This window comes from Galleria mellonella, unplaced genomic scaffold (assembly GCF_026898425.1).
Source record: "Galleria mellonella isolate WM207_F2 unplaced genomic scaffold, CSIRO_AGI_GalMel_v1 utg264, whole genome shotgun sequence".
Lineage (NCBI taxonomy): Eukaryota > Metazoa > Arthropoda > Insecta > Lepidoptera > Pyralidae > Galleria > Galleria mellonella.
Genome location: NW_026442060.1, coordinates 2,008,417 through 2,028,815, shown reverse-complemented (window position 1 = coordinate 2,028,815; position 20,399 = coordinate 2,008,417). Strand labels below are relative to the sequence as shown.

Sequence of the window (20,399 nt, the reverse complement as noted above, 5' to 3'; positions counted from 1 at the left end):
TTCCAAGTTTATAATTTAATCCAATATATAAAGAAGGTTCAGAATTGATAAATATCGATTTATTTTTGTTTAATATCACAAAATTGGCAAACAAGCATTCAGCCCGTATGATGGTAAACGTTTACTTAAGTCTGTGGATGCCTGAACGCTAGGGGTGTCACGTACGCATTGTGAACTCTGAAGTAACCTTAATAGTACTTAAAAAGAGTATACTTTTTTGAAGAACAAAAATATAAAAATAATTGATAAACGTTTCATTTTTTAAATTTGTTGACACCAATATCTTCCAATATTTGTTTATGTTAGCATTAAATCATTAAATCAATTAAAAATACATAAATACTAATTTCGTCTATTTATATTTGCTTAATGATCTGTATATAGCAATGTAGACTAATAATAAATTAAGTATGATTAAAAATTATAATTATTATTATGTAATATAAACATATGCGAACTGATACACTCATCCATCAAGCAAACAAACGAGGCAAAAAACATTTGACCCAGTCAAGGTCGGTAAGGATATTATTATGCTACAATCAACAGTCATAGTTTATACATATGTTAAATTTAGCAAAACTATAAATTTGTATATCGATATAAATGCTAAAAACTTTTTTTTATACAATTGGTAAAGGTAAACAAGTTGATTGACCACCTATTTGAATTACTGGGAAGTATGTCTCAGAATATTCATGTCACATTATGTAAAATTAGGCAGCGAGCGTATTTCACAGACGAAAATTTCTAATTTCCATCAGGTGAGTTCATACGCGTGTGTAAGGGGAGGGGAGGAGGGTAGAATAAATCGTACACAGCCCAAAATTGTCTAGTCACTCTAGGATGCGAGCTGTGCTTTTATCTACGCGCAAGGGGGGGGGGGGAGATTGTTAGTAATGCGGACTACCAATCCCATTGCTAGCAATACACCCTGTCAGGTCAACATCCACGTGGTCCCCTTTAGAAACCATTGTGGCGAATTCCTGGTGCAATCATCACGATGGGCTAACTGTCCTGCCTTTTCATCTCACCAATCATCCATCACTGATGCCCCGCCAGTATATACCGTCAACACAGGCAGGGCTACCATTCCATTATCATCCATTAAAAAAAAATTACACGCAAGGATAAAATTTTAAAATTGTCCTCCTGAAAAATAATTTTAAATATGACAAATTTGCTTGTCATTCCAAGTTGCATAAAAAAATACAATAAGTTGCACGGAAAGTTTCTACGGTTTATGGCGACAAGGAGGCCTCATAAATCATGTCTTATGACGTCCATAAACTTAGATATAAAATAATGATCTTATTGCCCCTGAAAAGTTGTTGCTCCTGAAGTTTTTGCTACGTAAAGATAAACTGCAACTTCAATCAACACATGAGTAAATCCTATTTTATAATGAAGTCTCTATACATTCTTGAGGCTATACTTATAAACATTCCTTGGACATAGGTTCAAAGTACCTAACTTCCGGTTCGGCGAAACTATAAAGTCGGCAAATCTTAAAAACAAGAAGATTTGAAAGCATTTTTTTTTTCTGCAAAGGTAATTTGTACAGTAAATTGTTTCGAATTATATACGGTCGTTTAAGTTCTTAATTAAAATATGGAAGTACCTTTAAGGTTCGGTAAACGGTCATTTAATTTTCAATAACATCTAATATTTCCAAAGCCGTGAATAAAAAATCTAAATGTAATTTCGCATTTGATACACATGTCATTAAGTATAATTATTAAAAGTTTAGGTCATGTATCCACTGTCACTTTTTATAATTTTTGATTGTAGACAAAAACAAATTCGTGGCCCCTGCAATACAGTGAAGAGGCAAAACACTACAGTACTTGACAATGATCATCATACCAGCCGTTAACTAGCCATATATAGTCAGCCATATATAGGCCTGAATATAGGCGTCACCCTAAATAACCCTGAGTAAGTCTTAAAGTATTCTAAATAAGCGATCTTCTATGTAAAATAACAAAACATTAATAAATTGGATACTTAAATATAGGTTCAAAATATTAGATTTATGAATGACGATTAGAGATAAAATGCACTTTTTATACACCACATGGTGAGACCTATTATATAATATATATGTAGTATCAAAAGCAATATGACATAAAGATACTTATCATAATTTTATTGGACTATGACGCCAGCTTATAAATAGATCAAGACAAACAAGAGGCTTTAAAGTCAGTTTAATATTAATATTATTTTTATAACAATTCTACCACCTATATTGTATAATTTGGACACACCTAATTTACATTCTTACACTTGAAAATATGAGAAAGAAAACAGGTTTACAATGATTGAGATATGGACAGAACTTTTTTAAATGACGTCTGGTTGCATTTTTTTAATATAGATTACGTCCTTATCATAAATTAGTCTATTTATTTATATAAATAAACTTTCGTACATTCACTTATAGATTTCTGGTTATAACAAAAATGTATACAGACAGACTTATCTCTTAATTGAATTTCTAGTAGTATAAATATAGTCTAAATTTAATATTTTATTATTTTTGTGACACGAGGTTGTATACACAAAGATAGACTGTCATCTATCTTTGTGAATATACACATTGCGCAATATATATTATGAACATCCTTTATATGTTAGGGCTATTTTGTGACACTACGGCGGTATGGATAGCACTAGCTACTAACTAGTTTTAACGAGATATTAATAAGTACTACATTCAAGAAGACGTATTTTCTGGTTCTACAGTTAACTAACAGACAAAATGGTTCACAATCGGCCAAGTTATTGTATACAATATCTTTAATCAATTCTGAACCAATATTATACCATAGGTACGCAGAAAAAGATCTAATCGAATTAAGAATTCCCTTTCGTCGCTTAAAATTATTCATGACGCCAACGTGTAGAGGACGAATTTGATAATTTATTTCATTCATACTACGGATGTTAAATTATAATTCCCAGAATGGCAATGTCTTTAAGTAACTTAACCATTTATGACGTAGTAAATTCACAAACGTAATTTTTAAATATTTATATTAAAATCGATATTACGTTCTTCCTTTGAGGAAGAAACTCGGTATGCACGGTTGTCAATCAACCTCGTAAAACTAAGAATCTACCCATGCTATAGAAAATATTTGAACCTCCCAAACTAATAGGTTCTATATTAGTACAGTGTAAACTCTGTATAGCGAAATTCTATATAACGAAAATCTTCCCCTTACCCTTGTATTGAAACAGGCTTTATAGTGTTGCAACCACTTTCAATAGCAAAACAATATATCGTTATTTAGATCCCGATAAACATTTGTTTTACTGATCTTCAAACAGAATACTGACACAGAGTTGTAAATATTTCGTACTTACCATGAAATTTTTAGAAATGTATTCATTTGTTTTTGTAATTGTTTACTTATTGTACATTACTGTCCTTTTATTACTATGGAAATATATTTACGTTATTCTTATTTGCTATCAAATTTTCGAACTGAAAATATGTACAACATTATATTATTATTTTTTTCCTCTCCATTTAACAAAAACTTTTTATATCACATTAAAATACCCGATCCCTCAATTTCGCTATATAAAGTTTTCACTGTATATGGAAAGCTCAACATTTTTTTCTTCTTTTCGACACGTCATATTTAGAAAAATGTTTAATTTCACTGGCAACAAAATCTGTAAAAGTTGCTCATGGTTTTGATATCACCTGTAACTATACATAATATGAATGGGTACATATGTACTTAAAATTCTTTGTGGTAAGGTCGTAAACAATAGTGGCTCGATCATAAAAATCTTAGAAAGTGGATGGGCCACAGTCATTTTAGTATTTTGCTCACATCACAAATTTGATATCGATCGCTATTTGTTATTTAAATATTTTTATGAGGTTAATCGCATTTTTTTATAGGAATACGACCATTCGATAAAGAACACAAGGGCAATGCAAATTACAACTACAAGTAGTGAATTTTAAAAGCTAATTCGCTACTTTGAATTCTGTTTTTGGACATAGGAATAGGAACCATTACTGCTTAGTTACAGCAATACCACCATTGTAATAACGATAGGTAACATAAAGATAAAAAGACACATTCGAGAAACATCATAAATAGGACAATGTTCTACAATGTCCATACGGTCGAACGGTCAACACTTTCCATCAGACGTCAGATCCATCAACTTGTCTTTCACTTCCAATAGTATAAAAAAGTTAAAACATGTTCATACAATTAATAAGTTAATCGAAACCTTATTAATTAACCATAGACACGAGTACATAATTGCACATGTAACAGTGGGATTATGTATTAGTAGTATCTCGTATCATTGAATAACATAAATTATGCGGGAATTCTATGCGTGCGAAGGTGCAATATAATGGTGACTGACCGATGAGTCACAGTGGTGCTTCCTTCCTTGGAATCGTGGACTCAATAGAACTCGTGTTTACCCTTAACTAGTGCCTCGAACCGACTTCGGACGGAATTTTTGAAAATAAAACAGTCCATGTTAATCGCTGATAATATAGCTTTCTATAGGTGGACGAATTTTTAAAATCGATTAAGACCCTATTTTTGTTGATCCATTGCAAACAATAAAATCAAATCTTTACTCTTTTTTTATTTAATGGATGATAATTGAACGGTAACCACGCTTGCACTATCGGAATATGTTGGCGGGCTTCAGAGAAGGATTAATAGTTGAAGATGGTAGCAGATCAGTTGGCCCATCGTAACAAAAACAAGAATAATTAGCTACAATGGTTTACGAGCAAAATCGCGTGGAGGTTGACCTGATAGATTAGATAGAATAGAATATTGCTAACAATGGACTTACAAGTCTCCGTTACTAACAATTCCTTCTCCCCCCCCCCCCCCCATCCTTTCTTTTTATGACAATCTACTTTCAATCGATATACCTTGCCACAACATAGCATACTGATTATCTATCCGGGGGTCCTCCTATCTACTATCTCAGATTGCGTGCATTTTGTATCAATCTAAAGGGTAAGATAATCAAGACTATTTATTTTAACACAAAAGATAACATCTTAGTGTATCATGAGCAGCATAGTATATTTATGATATCCGTGGTACACTATCTTTATTTACCGCTTATTATAAAGGTGGGCAGTCAGCTTGTTTGCTATTATCAATACAAAAAACAGACCTCGGTAAAGTAACACAGAGTTTCCCTTATCTTTTGGACATAAACAAGACCTCCTTGGACAACACAAAATATAGTGTATAGCCCACGATTTTGCTCAGCAACGTCGATAGGGGAACAAAATTATTTCGCTTCTTCTATTAAAAAATTGCAGTGGCATTCAAATTCATTTAAATGTAAACACGACTTTGCATGTGCCACGTCTCGGTAGAAATACTATCCAAGTGAGATGTACAAAAGTATGCTACGCTTTATTAAACTAATAAATTGATAATTAAATGTTACGATGAATGTCTCAACAAACGCTACATATAATGACCTAGTCTATTTTCATCGAGTTATAACTACTTTATAGTAGTCAAACTGATGGATTCAAATCACCAAGCGTCTCGCATACATCAAATCACACATCTAGACATTAATTAGCATTAAGTGGATTTATGAGAAAAACTAGTTTCTATTATTATGGTACATTACAAGGTTAAGACTGGTACCCACCTCCTTGGTCCAAGGACCTTTGACTAGTTCGGGGTTGACGACCTTCGTCCAACGCTGTTGGCACTGAACGTCTGATCTGTCGGAAAAGTGGGCCGCTATCAGCTCCCAGTTCTCATTGTACATCCTTACATAATTTTTTAACTTCTTATCCTGGAAATAAAGTATACTTTCCTTTAAAAATCTACAGCTCACAATCCGTACCGGCAAGGAATACAGCACGGTAACAGCATTCCGATGTCTTTTCAGGGAAAGTTGGTTACAGATCTGGTTAGTGCAATCATGTGAATAAATATTTTCTTTTTACAAAGTTATGGTTGATAAGATCGTACTTATAAAATCTTGGAATCTGAAAAACGTCCAGTCGATGTGAGTTGGGAATATACTAAATAACATTTAAAGGCCTCAATATGCAGCAACAATTAGTGATACCAATATTATATTTCTGTCGAAAAATAGTACTATAGAGGTTAAATACCTCGATACAGAAAAAACAAGACTGGCCATGAGTTCGATCCTGCAAACACAAAAAGTTGTGATTCGGCGATGGTAAAATGTCATGGTGAAAAAACTAAATTAATCAGATTAATCTGACATCGCTAAATATCATTATAAAGAAGTATATTTCGTTATAAGAATTGTTTATTTAATATTTAAGTATTTAAAATTTTGCAGGCCTAATTATGCGAAATATGTGGACTTAATATTATTTTATCTATCTGTATATTTACCATATTTCTTGCAAATAAATATTCATTCATTCATTAAATATAATATAGTTAAATCACGCTAATCGCAATCGACCAACTGATTTGACTGACTGCATCCTCACCTATCATTCCACACTGGTATCCCGCTAGAGTAGAGTAGCGGAGTTGCTATTCTGTACACATCGTTTAAACAATATATAATCGGAAGTGAACTGAACTGCTGTGATAAGAAATTAATAGATATAATGAATATGAATACAACAATAAAGAAAGAGATTATAATTAAAAAGATATATATATAAGCGATAATAAAGAAAATTGAAAGTGTATCATACCTCCTCCTTAGTCCACCTCCCCCTATTGATATTCTTCCGCGGCCCAGTACTTTTGGTTGTAGTCGACACATCTTCGTACACCGCCGAGTCCTCTGAATACTCGCTCGTCTCTGAATCATAGCCGCTTCGTCTGTTGACAAAGATATTTTATCACCATTGATTTATTAACAGAATTAACAAAACTTATATCTTAAGGTTATCCATCATTAAATTGAGAATATTGGTATTTTTATGCCATAGTATAGGCAATTTAACAAAAAAAAATATACGTTCAGCATAAATATGTTATAAGATATTATCAGATTATTAACAATTAAAATAGATAAAACAATACCAGTATAATAGGTACACGGTCTTTGTTTTTTGCAAGAATCTTTGTCTTTATATCACGATAGTACTGACGATGTGATTAATAAATGAAGATCAATAAATACATTTTATTCAAACTATATAATACAAATATCATTTGAGACAATGAAAAGTATTATTAGGGCTGTCTAAAGTGATACTGTCTTTACTTTTGCACTTGTTATAAAAAGAGTAAATGTAGAGAGATGTCGAGAGATTCAAGGCAATATGCTGAATACTCAAGGTTACATCTGCAGTAGAAGTATGCAGAATGTTCTGAACGAATAGGCAACAAGACATAAGCTTGTCAATATAAATCTTTACTTGGTACTTTAAAGTTTCCATAAAAGATGTTTATGTAAAAACAACCTTTTCAAATAAATTCAATTATTCAGTCATTATCATTAACAACACTTCTTCAGTTAAAAATTTACATACATTGTAACCTTTTTGAAAAAATGTCAAAATTCAACAACATAAGCATTGGAGGACCCAACCCTTTGTTTAGTTTCTTCGTCAAATCTTATCTGTAGATAAGATGAAAAACAAGTTTTTATCTTCTCAATTTAAATAAACAATAGGGAAGCCGGCAAGTTTAACACTCAGTCCTGGAAATATGAAAGTGCTTAATTGGTTGTGGTGTTAAAACTTTATGATAACTATGAAGTAAAATGTCGTATACTTATTACTTTATTTAGTATATGAAATCAAAAATAAAATAGGGTTCCTTAAACCAATATAGAAAATAAATGCTATTATTATAAATGCCAAATTTCGAAGTATACATACATGATTGGATGAATGTGTGTTACACTTCACGTTACAAAAAAAAAGGACACAACAAATTGAATGAAATTTGATACATGGCTTACCCACATCCTAAATTAGCATATGGGATACTTGACAAACTGATTTACGTGGATAAAGTCGCGGAATACAGCTAATTTAAAATATAAAAGCTTTTTTTTACTAAAAGGAAACGCGTGAAACTACTTTTTTTAATGATAATTCTTCTGAAATTGAATTATAAAAGAAACATAAAAAAGAAATAGATATCTAGAATTACGTCTTGATTACATAATTGCCGGTCAGGTTTTCAATATTATAAAAAGATGTAAATGTACTACATTGTGTTCGAATCCTGATTATCCTATCATAGCTTCACGTTGGCTTACGTAATCCTGCTATACACGTGGCAAATATTATTAATTCTTAAACTAGATATTCATCACGAAGTTTTGTTGAGTATCAGTTGATCAACATTTGTGATTCCTAAGTCCATATAGACAATCTGCAACTCATGTTGCTCATGTAAATTTAACTGAAAAAGTTCAAATGATTGCATTGATATATAAACACATCCACAAACTTCAACAAGTGCCTTTTAAAATTTGTTATTATAATAATATAATTTATCATTATTTTAAAATAATAAAAAAACAGACACTACCAACCCCTTCAAAAAACAGAAATTCAAAGGATTTACTTCTTAAATTAAAAATAGCTGACTTTTGTTGGCTACCCAGAATATGCACATCTTCATTTAGAAAATAAAATCTGTCCATTTGACTTAAATCGACTACGTGATTTCATTAACAATAAAGGAAAAACATAATAGCCTCCTGAATATGTTTACATAATATTTTATATCCTTGATTTCCCTAAATAGCCCTACTTCTCCTGAGATATATCTCAAAGACACTCGAACTACTTTACTAATCCAAACTTAATATCACAAATAAGGAATAGCGGAATGGTGTATCACAACCAACAAGAGTTGACGCAAAAGTACATGTTGCAAGAAGTTCCTCAAGGGTTTATCTTAGGGCCGTTCCTTTGGGTCCTGTAGCAGTTATTTCGTGAGCAAAATAAATAATGATAACTACTACTCCGGTAAGTCTATCAAAAGTTTAACATCAGCATAATGGAATGTAATAAAACCGGGCTTAATAAACAACCAGTTTATTTACTTGCAACTTTGATAGTATAAAGGAGATGTATTGTTAACTGGAATGAAAAGTTATTTTAATCCAACCCAAATACTATTTGGTGATGAGTGATTGAGCCATTAAAATTCTAGGAATTAAATAAACATAACATTATATATAAGTACGAAAAATTATTTTAAATATCCGAATCTTTCTGAATTATTGAGATACCTACGCTTAATGGTGCTACGCTTAACGCTCCAATTCGTAAATGAATATCCAGAAAAAGATGACTCCTTTTGTTCAAGCTTACGCATTATATATAGTAATGATCTTCTACTTTAGAATCTATATCCTTGACTACAAGGTATAATTTACAATATTATGGGAATAAAACCACAGGAACCCAAGGATCTACTTCACTAGCAAGAAACGAGTTCTCATATAGACGTGGAAAAATAACCCATACCGGTTTATAATATCAATAACTCCTGATTCGACTTTCGATGAGATAAGAATGGGAATAAAAACTAGTAGACAATTTATGCATAGCCATTAGCCGCATACTATCAGCTGATGTAGAAACTCGTTTTTGTTCTCATTCATTGCAGAGAGACGTACTTGTTGAAGGTCGCCAAGTAATTTAAAATACTGTAAATACAAAATAAAGTGATTTGGTTTAATAATATGTATTAATTCTTTGATTTTTTAAATTACTGTATTTATTTTAACTAATGACATGCAAGACCCTTAACATTCTTACTTACTCGCAATCAGAAGTTCTTTCGCAGTAAGTGTGCCTACAAAAATTGGTTAATAAAAAGAGATTAACATATAAAAACTCACTCATATAACATCCCGCTGAATTATCCGAAGAGAAATATTAAGATACACCACGTCATGTAACGCTCCATCGTCACATTAAAATGTATAACTTACACATTATCACTAAAAAGCAAAATTGCACATCAAATCTTATCGTTAATCCCCGAAGAGTTCCCGCCAAAACACATCCAAATCACATTTCTACACTTATAGGCGACTCATGCGCAACGAACCTCACAAGCAACTACACTACTAAGAAAAATTCCCTTCCCCTGTTCCCACACTCACACAAAAATAAATATTCACTAACACACCTACACGAACTACATACAAGACGTAATAAGGGTGAAAGGATCGACAAAACCCCTGGAAGGGACGAAAGCGCGACAGAAAATTATAATAAAAAGAAGAGCGACAAGGACGACGGACCAGGTACAAAAATCATACCCTATAATGGGAACGTGTAACGCAACACAAATGAAGGAAAGCAGGTGTATGCAACTGGTATAGAAAAGGAACAAAGAAAATCGATTTTATACTTTTTTTATTGGATAGGTCAGAGTCCAGACAAATGTTATGTTAGCTTAGTATCATAGTAAGCAAAGTTATAGATCATCAAATATCTGTTACACTATAGAATTTAGTATTACTTATCAAATTTTTATTTATTTATAGGAGTTAAATGTATCAAAATAAAAGTAAATTTCTTTAAGTAGAGCAGACTATAGGGCGTGCAAAAAAGAAAAAACATACAAAAACAAGAGGGTTCCTGCCCATTCCTAAATGTGTACCGGATGCTACGGTAATTCCGAACGGGAATTTGTTCGCGACTTGAGGGGATGAATGCGAAATGTTGCAAATGTTTTACATCAGCTGATGTTCGAAACTTTTTCTTCCTTATAAAATAAATTGTAACATAAACTTTGATATAAGTCGGTGAGTTAAATTGAAGTGGTATCAGAAATATTCAATCATTTCCTGTAACAGACACAATGATAAGATTTAGCTATTATTATGAATGCAAGTATAAGGGCATTGCCAGATACCAAAAACTCTAATCAGAAATAATGTTGATAAGAAAAATTTTCACACCGACAGCAAATTTTTATTATTAACACATAACTTACAAACTTTCGTACGTTATTCATAAAAGTAGTGTCGTGATCTAATCTAGTCATCAAATCAAAGTAAACGGAAGTTTAAAATACTTTGATATAAAAAAAATTATGTACACGGTATACGAATATGTAATTAAAATAAGTAACCCGATGAACCACTGATCTACAATATATACAGAGCTTGTCAAGAATTTTGTAAAGAATACTTGTTTATAAAATTTGTATCTAAAAAGAAATTGCAGTTTCGTGGTCGTCAGATCATTTTTGCATAAACCTAAAATTACGCTATTCATATTTATTAGAGTGATAACAAATTTTATTTGAACATTAACTTATTTAATATTTACATGTATAGAAATATACTAAATGGCATTTCAAGAAGCTTATAATCGTTTTGTCTTCCGACGTCAGGACAGTTTAGAATTTTTTTTTTATTTTATAGACATAAGAAATCTAGAATTGCTATCAAAATTTATATGCTTGCGTCTATAGGCGACGGTTACCACTTACCATCAGGTGGGCCGTCAACTTGTTTTCTAAGTTGTATAAAAAAAAATACAAGTATTAAAAATTACACCACAGAAAAATGAACTAAGATTTATATTAATGAAAAAAAAATTATTGAAGATAATTGTCCTTAATATCTTTTATAAAGTGAGGGGTCAAATGATGTTTTCCTCGCACACGACATAAAAGATATAAAATATGGCAAAAAACAGGTCCCTAAGGGGTTCCTTGAGGAAATGTCCTGTTAACTCACGCATCGCCCGTGCTTCCTGTCTTGCGTTGCGTCCCCTTATTTTTGTGTGACCCATTTATTAACACTTTTAAATTATAAACTTTCTTACAACAACATTAGAAAACTTACATGATTGACTTCCAACTTCTTACTAATATTACAAATGTGAAAATACGTAAAAATATAAATAAAATAAGAATTATTCGATGCTTGTTATTCACTCCACTTCTGGAGTTAAATAGTCGTTAATAAAAATAACGAGATTTCTAACATCTACAATTATAAAAATATTATATTATTACTTATATTATTAATTGTAGAATTTGAATAAAAAAAATTGAAACACACAGACAGACAACATTTTATATATATATATATATATATATATATATATATATATATATATATATATATATATATATATATATACGATAAGCTGATTGAATTTTTGTAGCATATATTTTTAATAAAAATTTATAATATATGTATTGTTGAATAAATACTTGAAGATTCATCAGCTATATAAATATCATAGGGTGATTAAAGATGCACTAATCCGATTAGAAATAACGGAGTAGCGTGTTGGACCGTGTACGGCCTACAATGTTGAATGTTATCTCAATACTTTCCATTGTTACTAAAGTTACATTCTTTCTTGCACGTATTAATTTATAAGCTCAAATTATAATAACTCACTGAAGCTTCCAGGAAACTATATAATAATGTTAAAGTTTCAAATTAAACTATTATGCAGTCTGAGTCCTGTACAGAAATAATAATAAACTTTAAGCTCTTGTTACATTACAGCTTCATGGATTCGTATATGTTGATATTATTTTACAATTTGATCTTTATAAGGTACAAGATAGAGATCAAAGTAAATAATTGACTACATATTATGTTCGGATATATATAATAATCGTCTATACTTGAGCCCATTTCATTTAAGGATTGAGTCATATGTTTTTTGTTCTATAGTTAAATAAATTTACACATAATGACTGACTGATACATAGATATAGCGACCATGTCGACGTTTTTAAACATTGTTTGTCTTACCAAAACGTCTATAATTTACTAACATATATAACGATTGCTAAAAACTAATTAATTTAATTATAATATAAAAAAATTGTAGATTCAAAAAGACGCTTCTATTACTTTCCTCATTATTTTGGTTATTTTTAAATTTATGAAAAAAAAAACACCAAACCCTTGAATATGTAGAACTTTATACATTTAAAACTAACCAAGTTGTAAAAGAAAAACTAAACAGTTTGTAAAAAAGACAGCAATTACAATCGTGACAAAATTACTATAAAACCAACACGGCAGTAAACTCTGTCAATTCAGGAAAGAATTATAGAAATCTAATCAAAAACAACGTACATTTTGGAATAACATAATATTATGTTGTAAATAATAGATATATTGACATATATATGGAACACTATAAAATACAAACTGTCAGTAGATATGTTATTATGTAAAGACCATGCAATATGACACCGGAATACACCAAGATAAACAAAATTGTAACAGTGGCAGAATCCTTACGAGAAAGCGCCTCACAAAAGCATGTGGTCGACGTGGCCTTTGTAATTCTATACCCTCCAATCAAGTGGAAATGATTGTTTGCATCCTTTAAATATTTATTAAAAATGTGTTCAAGTATGGTGAACAACTCGTAAACTGTAGCTTTAATAAGATGAAGTTAAGAGATTATGCGCAATTTATACTTAGAGATTATCATTTTAATAAATATATATTGTAAACAATGCTGAATAGAAGCTTGTTATTCGTGGGAATTCGTTTATTCATTAACAGTTTGTTTTTTTTTATGGGTGAAAATGATATGGTAACCCCGCCTGCGCTAACGGGATACGCTAGCGGAGCACCAGTGAAGGGTGATAGATGAGAATGAAAACAGACCAGTTAACCCATCATGATGAATTCATCAGGATTTAACCATAATAGTTTTCAGGGAGAACCGCGAGGAGGTCGACGTGGTTGTGTATATTGCAAGCAATAGAATTCTCAGTCTCCATTACTAACAATCCCTTTCCCCCCATTAACAGTTTGTTATATACAAGTAAAGTTGATTTCGTCAATACGCAGACTTTTAGTTCTCTTTAATTTTCACATTTATTAGATCAGAAGTGGGATAGAAGTTTAAAAATGCCTCTATCCCGCTTTGCCTTCTGACACTAAAGCTTATTTATTGTTCTGCGATTTACCAAATAAACTTAGTTATTATTTTGCGTGGTTTAAAATAACTAAATAATTTTAAAATTCAATTTGTATCTAAGTAAAGTGCAAGTTAATTCCCAAATCAGTTACTCGTTATACTAGTAATGCTTTATTTTAATAAAGTTATTTGTATCTAAGTAAAATGCAGGTTAATTCTTAAATCAGTTATTTGTTGTATAAGTAGAGTATTATTATTTTTTTTTTTTGTAAACAGTAAGTAAAATAATTTATTATTTTTATGAGTGAACATTCAGAGTCAGTAACGCCACACGTGTTTACAATTACATTTACGCTTCATCTTAAGTGCTGTATTACCGAGAAGTATTCGTTCTATAAGTGATTTATTGGGACCCTTGTTCTGAGCTTTTTTTTCTATGTATGTAACTATTTATATTTTACATTCTTAATTTGTTAGACGTTTTGAAACTTTTTTTTATATAAAATGTCGACACGAAAGTCACGTAGTCGGAATGTGCGTACCTATAGGGATGGTGATCGGAGTGATGGTAAAATTAGCCACGGTACAAGAGACGATTAACATCCTTATGCTAGGCAGCGAATAGAAATAATTATGACGCGTTTAATTACGTTGGAAAGACAAACGATTTCAAAACCGAGTTCGTCTAGATCTGCCAAAGTCCGATCCTGAAATGTCGGTTTTACGTGGCCGCACCCCGCTGCTATCATTTGTCTCCTAAATCATATCGCGACTGCTCAGATCGGAACGAGTCCATCATGAGCGTGAAATAAACTCACCACCACTAGCTTGTTCAGTTGTAGGGTCAGAACGTAGAACCGCAACTTGCTATGTTAAAAATTTGGTCCGAATTGCGAAATAAAATAATGTTTTTGGTACTATAAAGAGTTAAATATATAAATAAAAATAACGTAAATTTTTGCCATAAAAAAGCAATTACAAATGTATCGATGTTATAGTTACAGTTATACAAAGTATTTTTGTTGACATTCTAATCGATAGTGGTTGTACTATATCGCTCACATATATAAGTTGGAGACCTTAATGGTCGTTAAAGCTTTGCATTACTTCAGACTAATGCCTGATCAGGTAATCCTGATAGATGTCGCTTTTATGTATTATTGATTGCAATGCCCTAAAACTAGCACAAAAAAAAGAAAGGTTTAATGAATAGAGTAGCTAGATGGTAGGTTTACCTACAAGACTTTGATTTTCGCCTTGAATATCGTAAAATGGTAAGGGTGCCACACGCCGACTATCTCATTGGTTTTGGCTGCGCCAAACAGCGAAGAGAAATCGTTAATTTACAATTTTGTCTTTGCAGAACAAATCTATTTCTTGCGGAGCAAAATCTACTCGTACATAGAATTCCGGGTTCCAGTCTTTACGTTTTAGTCTTTATGTTAAATAAAACCGTTTAAATATTTAAAGCAATATTAATGATATGTCAGTGTTTCAAAAGTTTAAAAATATGTATTAGAAACAACTGAGTTCACCATCATAGGAACCCTTTCCTGCAAAGGTAATTTTAACAAAAGAAACAGGTTCCTTTAGGGTATAGACAAATAGACAGACATTAATCCAAAAGGACGACTCACGTGGGATACCGAAAATAGATAATAGACTAAGCGCAAGGGGTCTGATGCAAAATTCTAAAACACTTGTCTATTTATTAAAGGACAATTTTCTCACGCTAGTGATATTCACATATCATATGAAATAATAGAGATAACGCAAGCTTGTGGTTCTATCAGAGTGTAGTGGCATTTATTTACACTGTGCAAATTTAGTCTGTATTTACAATTGTATTTTTCACTTTTAGACTATATTACCATTACAGTTACGGTAACCCCGTTTACCATCAAATGGGTCATAAGCATGTTTGCCACCATAGTTGTATATAAGAAAAAGAATATTATTATCATTAGGTAAATATTATTACAATTTATTATCATTAATAGGTTGTTATTAGCACACAACATATACCACTGACTAATAAATTCTTATATCTGTATTTGATCTAACAGACAATGTCTTGTTTAAATTCCAAATATTTTCTGTCCGCAAACACCTTAATGGGATTATTACGAATGTTTCAAAAATAAACCAAATCAATGTAGCCGTTCTCAAATGATGCGCGATGCCTATCAAACAGTATATAAATTATTATCTATGGAGTAATGGAGTATGTAGTTACTCCAGTAATTTTAAATCTGCAACCAACACATTTTAGATTTGCAATCTCATGGTTTAACATAACGATAGCTTTGTGAGCATAGCATTGATAATTGGACAATAAAAGAATCGTGTTTCCATTTCTAGGACGATTGAAGTGGAATGAAAGAAAATTTCAATTGCAGAAGATGCATAAAGATAAATCATAGAGTAAAAGCACTTATTGAATGTAGAGGTCTATTTTAAAATAGTCAACAACATAATGAGAACTGACAAAAAGGAAATAAACAAAAGCTACCGGTGTGAATATAAAATTTCAAGAGCAAATAAAATTAAAAGACAAATCCCTGAGCAATTTCCGAGTTGTTTAAACGGAGGGGAATATGTTTTTATGAATTCTAACGCGTTGCGTCACGTGAAGCGACCAAATGTCGTGGCGAATGACACATTCATGGCATATGTGAAGTTTTTGCTTGTTAGCCCACTGCGACATGGTATGTACCAAATCGTCTCAATTTTGTTTATCTGCAAAGATAAGAATAAAAGCATACCGCGCTCAGTTCGGTCACGAATTTTATCGAGGGCCCCAAATAGTGGTTTCATTACTCCAATGGATATATTGAAAGGAGTAATTACTTGCTGTTATTTAATTTAAAAGCGATATTATGTACAAAGGGTGTGTTGAATGCAACAGCTGCTCTTTTAGTTGGAACTTTGCATGTTTACAACATGTGTACGTAATGTTGTGAAATAGCAAAATTTTTAATCAATTTACACCGAACATGCTTAGCATGATAACAAAAAGCAAGATTTCTGTTTCGTCAATAATAAACTTGTACAAACTAATGCAGAAAAATTATTACTGTATAATATCAGGTTCATAAATTTGTGAGTATATATACAATACAGTAGGTACAACATATTGAGAACTTCCTCAGTTTCAAAGTCATTTAAAAGTATCCGGACTAAAAAACATTTACGCGTTGCAATAGACTTTTTGTGAATTGTCTTAAAATTTTCGATACTATTTCAGCATGTAGGATTTCTAAGTCATTTTTAGTTAGAAACTGATTAACTGAGTCGTTTAGCAAGAAGTCTAAAAAAGCAATTGTCTTTTACGTTTCTATGTATTCAAAAACATCCAAACTGCCATGGTGCAGTAATATTGTTTCAAAAATTCAATCGAATCGAGCTAAATTTAATAAAGATATAAAATAATTTCAATATCTTTTTTCTTTTCATACAACATTTCCTGAAAAGTATCATTAGGAAATAATTGGTTATTCAAAATTATAATAATTATATATTTTGAAAAATGACTGCCCCGCCAGTATAAAAATCTAAGGTAAATAAAAAATATATGCTCACGGCACAAAGGTCCACTGAGGGTGTTCACCTGGGCATTTCCCCTATTCCTTAAAGATTAATGTCTCAAGACCGAGTACAATGACTCGCCCCCGCGCACATGGCCTGACATTTCTACCCTATGTTTTTTATACTTCCTTCCCTCATTATGTCGTCTTACATACAATTACTGGCAGCACGCGCTGGAAAGGTGCTTAGAGAAAGGTAAAATAACTATTCGTATTAATTTTTCTATTCCATTTACAATTTTAAATGGCCACACCAGTGCTTTTATATGTGACATTTATTATATAAGACATGGTATTACATTATATAGTTCTTCTGCAATAAATTAAAACGTTTCTAAAATAAATGGCATTTACAGCGATTTCATTTGCAGAATTACAGCTAGAGTACAATGCTGTAGGCTATTTTTAAAGGAACTCTACAAACATAAAACGTGACCATAATTCATACAACCCAGTTTATGTGAAACAGATTGGAAGCGAGGGGCCTCTTGAGAGGAAGATTGTGTTTATTGTATGAGGTCATTGTTCCAAGCGCCAGGATCTAAATTGCTGTAGTTTATATTATATTATCGCTAAACATCTCTATGAATGGTATTTCCTTTGCCTTCAATAATTACTTATTAAAAAAAAGTATTTTGAAAATCGAACATTCTGAAGTCAACGACCGTGGTATAGGGATGGGAATTCGCATTCTTAAAGAATGCAGTCCCGGTGAATCGAGTTCCGCAATGTCTCGATCGCAGACTGTACTGTAATCGTGGTTCGAATGCGAGCAGGTGATATGCCATCTGGCCTTTACCACGTGTCAACAAACAGCAAATTTACGATGCCGATCAGCAATTATCAAAAATTTGATTTGGAAGCGGTACCTTAAACGGGATATCTAGGGGTGCTTAATGTGTTATCTGTTTTGAGTTACTGCCGTTTAATAAACACTTTGTTTAAAAAAAAAGAATTAGTGAAAAGAACTGTTAATTTATACGTGGAAATTGTTTGGTTTTAATAAATAGGCATGTTTCTCCTATTAATATTTATCAACTTTGTGCGTACTGTATCACTGTATATTGTTTTAAAAGCTTCTTGTTTATCCAGGTGCTTTTATGTCAATAGATGACCACTGTCTGGTTCTCTCTAGAATAATTTTTATTTATTAATTTTTACATGTATGCAAGATAGATTAATGCTAAAAAAGCATTCTATCACAGTCAGTCTTAAGGAAGTGTTATAATTATAGTGACATATAAATCAAGTACTTAATTTAACAGTTTACAAAGAAAGATTACCAATTTATTTAACATATGACAATGAAAATATCATAACATATGCTGTATTGTAATGATTTTTTTTTAATAAAATATACCGCGATATCGATTTATCGTAGTTGTTGAAATCGGCGGGAGTACGCGTGCGGCCGCCATCTGCGCCCCCCACGCACAATGCCACGTTGATTGCCGCGCAGCTGCGCCTGCGCAACGCCACCGGGGGATGCGCCTAGCCAATAACAAAGCACCATTAAGTCCCGCGGTCCGGGATAAACTTAGTACCTTTCGAATAGGATAACCCCTAGATGCACTGTATAAAAAATGTTACAATTGTTTTAACATTATTTGTAACAACTTTAAATCAAAATGAAAATTCCAGTTATTGTAATGAATACTACTTTCTACGTGACTAAAGCCAGGGATATTAATAAAAAATTATCCGTCAATTATATTCCAAATATTCATAAAGTTTGGTTAAGTCATTAAGATTCCAAGAGGTAACAAAACCATCTTTCGCATTTAAAATATTAGTATATTCAGTAAGAATTATATCGAAATAAATGTTAGATTTTAGTAATATGTACAAATTAATAAGTATTTAGTTTTAATAGTTCTGAATCTAACAATAGATTTTGTGTAAATGAATATTCTCTATTTATTTGAAAATTACATACAAAGGTATGTAATTGTGCTTAACGTTTAGATAACGTTAATATTAATATTATAAAAAGAACAGATTTGATTATTTATTTATAATGGAAAAAACAGAATACTGGCCCGATTTTAAAAAATCTTTCACTTAAAACTACATTACAAGCGAAAAATAGTATGGGCTACATGTTCTTTTTAAAATTCTATCTATCCGTGCAAAGCCGGGCCGGATCGCTAGTTAAATTATAAACAGGCAATATTCTTACGTTATTTTTCGTAGCTCTGTTCTTATGATTAAAAATCTACGTGTTGGACTCACATGAAATTTATCTGAATATTCTATTAGTAGATACCTGCTGTTAATTTTTTACGTGATTGTTGTCTCTATTTATACTGCATACCTAACCTTTTATTTATTTTAAAAAAATTGCAGTTTTTATTTACTTTAATTTACAAAGAAATTACCAACTCACTGCAATGACCCATTTAGAGGGCAATGCACCTCTGGAATATTGGGAAACTTAACAATAGCTACGGACCCCTTGAAAGCACATAATATTTAAGAACAAACAGGTATGCATATACGATATGCCCCTCATCTCACACGTTGAGAATATTCATATTCATTATCAATTATTCACTCACTGGAATATTACACTTTATATTTTTATAAAAGACTTTTATAAGTTTTTAATGGATATGTTAGATTTACAAAATATTTGGAAAATGGACACTGGAAAGCAGGTTTTACTTCACAATATAGAACTTTGTCACAATAAAAGATCCGGATTAGTCGTAACAAATATAGGACTAACGTGTGAGTAGACTCTATTAATTGCAAAATTTTGTTACATTTTGGCGTAGATATAAAAAACATAGAATAAATAAATAAATGTATATATATATACGAACAAACTAGGAATTTCTTTTCCATCATTTTGTATATGTGAGTTTTATTATGTACAAAATAGGAAATTAATTATAAATATTCACGTAGAAGTATCATTAAAGAATTAACACAAAACCGTAAAG

General features: G+C 31.5%; 1 protein-coding gene across 5 annotated transcripts in view; it reads right to left on the bottom strand.

Moving 5' to 3' along the window:
• The window catches only part of LOC113509333 (myb protein), a 72,034-nt gene that overhangs the window by 27,470 nt on the left and 24,165 nt on the right, over positions 1-20,399 (bottom strand). For 4 of the 5 annotated variants that reach the window (XM_052895038.1, XM_052895042.1, XM_052895040.1 and 1 more), the window contains 2 exons: positions 6,722-6,851; positions 5,680-5,829 (listed from right to left, as the gene is read on the bottom strand). In XM_052895038.1, the coding sequence (XP_052750998.1) occupies positions 5,680-5,829; positions 6,722-6,851 (280 nt within the window). Of the gene's footprint in view, positions 1-5,679; positions 5,830-6,721; positions 6,852-9,843; positions 10,066-20,399 lie in introns of those variants that run through there. The other variant, XM_052895041.1, reaches the window with a different exon arrangement.